Source organism: Metopolophium dirhodum, chromosome 1, assembly GCF_019925205.1.
Source record: "Metopolophium dirhodum isolate CAU chromosome 1, ASM1992520v1, whole genome shotgun sequence".
In the NCBI taxonomy this organism is placed as follows: domain Eukaryota; kingdom Metazoa; phylum Arthropoda; class Insecta; order Hemiptera; family Aphididae; genus Metopolophium; species Metopolophium dirhodum.
In genome coordinates, this window is record NC_083560.1 from 17229210 (window position 1) to 17235448 (window position 6239).

General features: G+C 28.7%; 2 protein-coding genes across 3 annotated transcripts; one reads left to right on the forward strand and one right to left on the reverse strand.

Moving 5' to 3' along the window:
- The first annotated feature begins 1726 nt into the window (after window positions 1–1726).
- On the forward strand, window positions 1727–4002 carry LOC132935665 (uncharacterized). 2 transcript variants are annotated; one of them, XM_061002269.1, is made up of 3 exons: window positions 1727–2003; window positions 2072–2462; window positions 3365–4002. In XM_061002269.1, the coding sequence occupies exons 2-3, from the start codon at window positions 2076–2078 to the stop codon at window positions 3977–3979; spliced, it is 1002 nt and encodes a 333-aa protein (XP_060858252.1). In that variant the 5' UTR covers window positions 1727–2003; window positions 2072–2075; the 3' UTR covers window positions 3980–4002. The 2 variants fall into 2 exon arrangements, with proteins under 2 accessions (XP_060858252.1, XP_060858251.1); XM_061002268.1 differs by having other exon boundaries at window positions 1727–2462.
- A 450-nt stretch (window positions 4003–4452) lies between these two features.
- Window positions 4453–5791, reverse strand: LOC132933508 (uncharacterized). Its single transcript, XM_060999784.1, has 2 exons — window positions 5357–5791; window positions 4453–5259 (listed from the first exon to the last, which is right to left on the reverse strand). Exons 1-2 carry the CDS (start codon window positions 5789–5791, stop codon window positions 4453–4455), a joined length of 1242 nt encoding a protein of 413 aa, XP_060855767.1.
- Between the last annotated feature and the right edge of the window lie 448 nt (window positions 5792–6239).

Here is a 6239-nt window from a genome sequence, read left to right on the forward strand (position 1 = left end):
ATATCGTTGTTTGTTTTTTCTAATTTCGTTTTTGGTTTTGAATACCTAGCGGTTTTGAATTTTTGCCGATTTCGATTTCGGTTTTGATTACCGGTATTGGTTTTTTCGATTTTGTTTTCGGTTTCGATATCGATATCGGTTTTTAACGGTTTTAGCCGGTATTTAAATTCGGTATCAAATATCGATTTCAAGCCCTGGATTAAATATATCAAGTCACTTTTTCAAATATATTAGAATATTATATGAGATAGAATCGTTTTGTTACGTTTTAATTATACACCACTGGTATTAACAGCATTAGTGCTATCAGTTTTTATACTTGAGCTGTAAGTTATAATATATTCATAGGCAAATTATTTCTATTTGTTTAGATATTTTTTAAACATGTCTCTTCGAGTTTGTCAATCTATTCGTTTTGATTCGTCACAGATTTTTACACGTTAAAAAGATTATTTGATTTATTTGTATTCTTCTTGTTATATTATGTTCTAAGCTTTAAGTTTTAACGTTTGAACCGTAAGAATAAAATGAGTTTTTTTTTTTTGTTTTATTGTGTGAGGTTATATTATTAAGAGAACATTATTTTATTTCCCCAGTTATTAGGACTTAAAAACCTGGTCCCACCAATCTACCACGCCAGATACCTATTTACCATTTAATTTATTTTGGAGGGGAGGTGTGGGTAGTACGGAGTATTATATTAACAAACATTATTTTACAGTAAAATCTCTCAGACCTCAAATTGTCGGATTTCGATAACTTTTTTTTTATTTTTATCCTAAAGAAGAATGTCTTCTACAACCCGGATTGAATTCGGATTTTTTATTTTATTTCAAATATAGTTTGTAATAAAAATCTCGTATTTTTTTTTTTTGTATACCACCTTATAATGTTTGAGAACAAAATATTGAAAAATGGAGTTGTACGAGGGCTGTAGAATATTTCTCTCCACATTAATTTAAAAAAAATAATAATCAAATTATGTCGATTCTACAGAACAGGAACGCTATTCTCGTGTAGAGTGTATTTTTTTAGGACAAAATTACATTAGCACCGGGCGCGCGCCTTAAGCGAACAACCAAGGAAATTTTGTTTTTCAAGACTGAATTTAAAACTCGTCGTTATGAGGTTTGGTTTTCGTGGAATATTCACGAAATTTAATATATCAGTTTGGGGTTTTAAGAGAGTAAATGAGAAAATATATACTAGTCAAAAACTACTTACGCAGGCGTATAAATTATAAATTTGCCATACATTATTTATACGATATTATAATAAATATGCGGAGTTGTTCACTTTTAAAATTTCGTTACATTCGTATGAGAATAATAATATTATTTTCAAGATATTTCTGTTTTATAACTTGTATAACAATGTACACACTTCGGTAGAATAATATATAATATTATACAACACACTTTTACAAATAATTTATGACTCGGCGTATACTCTACTAACACTCTAACGAGTTCTATAGAAAAGTTAAAACTTTCTTGTTAATAATTAATATCACACAATTTTAAACGTAAAAGCGAAATCGAAATCGCATTCAAAACAAAAGTATACATAATATTACACTTTGTGAAAGTTACTTTAAAACACTATAAACTTCGTGTACATCAAAATAAAATATTTCGTACCGGATACACTAAAGCATAATAGTTTGACGATCACGCGGAAAAACGGCTCAAGTCGAGTCGTGTTAATTAGCCACGGTGTTAAGTTGCGTACACACGTTCAGTTTTTGTTTAAAACTTGACTGAACAGGCCTGGCCGTTCAGGCAAGTCCTAACGTATGTATGCAAAAACTGAAGGCTCGTTCAGTCCTGGGCGCGGCATGAACTGAACTGGTTGTTCTTGATTTTTTGAATTGGCGCGAATGACCACGTGCATATATAAATGAATAATATATTGAAACTTTTATGAAACTCAGCTTATTAAACTCAAATATTATTCATCAACTATTATTAATAATATAATTAAGATATTATATCAGAATTCGAGTAAGTACAGATATAATAATTATAAAACTATTGTAAATGATTATCTTCAGTATTTTAAATTATAATAGTAGTATGGACTCTCGAAATTGGCCACAAAAGATTCTGAGCGAATTCATTGAACTGTACCGAGAAAACCCATGTTTATGGAAAGTTAAAGCATCAGAATATAGTGACAAAAATAAAAAAAACGATGCATATGATGTATTACTCGTCAAACTAAAAGAGATAAACCCAAACTCGAACAGACAAGACGTGGCAAAAAAAATTAATTCATTACGCAGTTGCTTCCGCAAGGAGTATAAGAAAGTAGTCGCATCAATGAAATCGGGCGCTGGTACAGATGATATCTACAAGCCCAACTTATGGTATTTCGACTCATTGATGTTTCTCAAGGACCACGAAATGCCAAGATCGAGCATCGGTAGTGATTGTCCAGAATTCATTGATACTCTTAGTCAGGTAAATATATTAAGAACTTATTATTATACTTATTACTTGTATAGTATATAATAATTATATAAGTTATAACAGTATAATAATATTACAATATTACCTAGATAGAAAGAATTTATTTTTAGTTATAGTATCAACAATTTTTGATTTTGATTATTTAAAATATTATTAAATATAAACGTATAATCTAATTGTTTACAATATTTTATTACGAACTCAAGTTATCATTACCAACATATTTATTTTTAGAATTTAATGATTATTTTAATAGATCAATGGGGGGTAGTACAAATACGACACAAGTATCACACGACACAAAACAAATAAGATAATTTCCTTCTCGTCAACATACTGAAATTATATTTTATAATTTATAAATAATAAAAACAAAAAAGAAAGCTTAAAGTAAAAATGTTTCATTTATTAATACGTTTTTAACGTTTTAACTTCTTTGATAGATAATTAAAAAAAAAAAGATAGCCTACGAGTATTGTTATTAATCATTAACAAATACAATGTATAGTATAACTATAATATAATATTACGTACAGGCATGTAATATTATTATACAAATAATAATTAAACTAGAATAACTTGAATCTTAATTATAAACAAAAAATATATATACTATAACTAAATACTAAATTAAATTAAAATAATAATAGAAATCCTGAATTTACAATAAATGTATAAATGCATACATCAAATAACAATGTCGATAAATAATATTCGGTGTGACCATTTAACAAAGTAATTATTTTTTGCAAACAAGATATAAAAATAAAATAAAATAAGTGTCTTGTATGGAGAATGTAGTATAATGTTGATATTTTTTGAAAAGTGTTAAAATAAATAAACATGTAGGTAATAACAAAAATTCGCGATAATTATAAGACATTTTTTTTTAGAACAACGATAGCGATGAAGTCAGTCAAGAATTTCAGGAAACAGATGCAAATTTACAAATACCTAGTCCTGTTTCTCCATGTCTTATAACTAATAGCTCATTGACCAAAAATAACGATCGTAAAAGAAAAAATCATTCACAAGAGATGAATATCAAGGCTGATGAAGTGTTAACTTTAGTTGGAGAGAAACTTAAGTTTTCAAATCCTGAAGATGCCCATGATATTACTGGTAAAAATATCGCAGGAAAATTACGAACTTTAGACCCCATGATGAGAATTTATGCAGAAAAAATAATTTATGATGCCTTGTTCGAGGCCCAGTTGGGCACCTTAAATAGATATGCACGTATTGAAATTCCGCAAATACCAGATCAAAATGCACCAAAATCAGCAGTCAACAACTCAATTACTGACAAATCCATACATATCTCAGGTACATCATCGCCATTGTTTTTTCAAGGTACTGAACAAAATGTTGAGCACGTCTATCAAAATCTACAGCCCGCACAATCGCGCTTATTTTCAATTTCAAATCTAATTGATGAAAATCAATCATACAAAAACGGACAAGAAACACCAGGAAATGATGTAGGCGAGTTCTTGTATTTTAAATAAATTGAAGTGTATTGCACTTATCAGTTTTTATGTATTTTAAAAGGTATAAACTTTACAAGTCATAACGGTTTTTATTTACTTTGAAATCAATTTTTACGAAAGTTAATGGTTTTTTTTTAAATTTTTTTACGAAAGTTAATGTTTTTTTTTCAATTTTAATATGGAAGTTAATGTTTTTTTCAATTTTAATATGGAAGTTAAATTTTTTTTTAATCATAAAAAGTAAATGTTTGTTGTTTTTATACCAAAATACGTTAAATAAGTAAATTAAGATAAGTTTTTTTTAACGTAACTAAAATTTAAACTTTTTAACTAATAGTTACTCTGTTAAGTTGTTTTTAATAAAATTTAATTTTAAAAGGTTGAATTTTTTTTATATGTTATTGTAAAGTTTTAGTTTTAAATATTATTCGGTATTGTTGTTTTTACTAAAACATTGTTTTAAATAGTGAGATTAGTAGTTACCTAATTTATTAATCCTTGCCTGCTGTTACGCGATTATGTTGCCATGCAACACACCCTTCTTCATTGAAATACTTCAAAAATATTTCACGTACTTCCTTGGCTTCTTCTCCAGCATGACGGTTATGTCCATGTTGTAAATTCGTTAAAATAAGTCCCTCTTTATCTATATTTATATTGCCAGAATTGTCATTATATTTATTAGACAACATAAACGAATCTTTACAATTTCTTCGTAAAAAATTATGAAGTGTGCAACAAGCTAACACTGCTCTTTCAATATTTTCTAATTTCATGTTAATAGGAGTATGAAAAATGCGAAATCGTGCAGATAAAATCCCAAAGGCATTTTCTACTACATTTCGAGCTCTTGATAGCCGGTAGTTGAATACTTTACGTTCATAATTTAGTTCCTTTTGATTGTACGGTTTTAAAAAATTTGGCTTTAATGAAAAAGCCTCATCACCAATAAAAACATAAGGTAAATTATTTTTACTTCCTTGAAATTCACACGGAGATGGAATATTTAATGTGTTATTTTTAAGCTTATTATAAAAATTTGTATTTTCAATAACACCTCCATCTGAGACACGACCATTAGTCCCGAAATCACATAATATAAATTCGTAGTTGGCGTTTACAATCGCCATTAAAACTAAACTAAAGAATCCCTTATAGTTGTAATAAAACGAACCACTTTTTGGAGGACAAGCTATGGACACATGTTTACCATCAACTGCTCCCAAACAGTGAGGAAAATTCCATTTTGTCTCGAACTTTCTTGAAATTTCTTTCCATTCATCTTCTGAATTTGGAAACTACATAACGTTAAAAACGAACAAAATTAATATTACATTCAACAACTAGATCGACAATGATATAAATAATTATATGAAAATAAAAATAATAATTTACTTTTAAATAATCTCTCCACAGAACTTTACAAATAGCAGTACAAGTTTCAGGTATTATCTGTCCAAGTGATTGCGGTGATATGGCTACAGAGTACTTTAAATCTTGCATACTTCTTCCAGTCGCCAAAAATCGCAAGGTTGTTGACAGCCTCTCGTGTGGAGTGATAACCGTTCTCATTACAGTATCCTGTTTTTTTATAAGTGGTGTTACCAAATTTAAAAGTTCGATGTATGTGTCCTCGTCCATACGCAAATAGTTTCGCCAGTCATCTGGTTCTAGGCGTAAATCGTTTAATAAATTTACATGAGAGTAAGTGCTTCGTTTTTGCAACCAATTTTTGACCCATTTTGAGCGCTTGTTTAACTTGTTTGGTTCATACTTCAACTTTGTATGGCACGCAATAGCAGTCGAAATTAAACACAAATCGTCGTTCATCATGAAGTCGCCACACTTAACTGATCAACGATACAAATCGTGTGTAGTAAATCACGAACTCCGACTTACCTGAACACACTTACTTTAAGTTAAGTTTGAACTGAAGACTGAACGTGTGTACTCAGCTTTACGTCGTCGGCCGCCCTACGTTTAGAAAATTAGTGTTTGAAAATTTTATGAAATTTAAAATTGTGAATCATTTTACGATATTATTCATGAAATATTTCACTATTCTAATAAAATTTGCTAGAATTTTTACATACGTTTGTCATCACCTATAAAAATAATTAAATCATCTAATTATCTCATCTAGATAAATGTAATGGTTATCTGTGGTAATTTATCTAGATAAATAATATAATAATAAGAATGTTTTTAAAGACTGAAATAACCAATAATTTACGAGAACCGAGTAGTGATTCCCAATTCCAATACTATTATAGTTAAA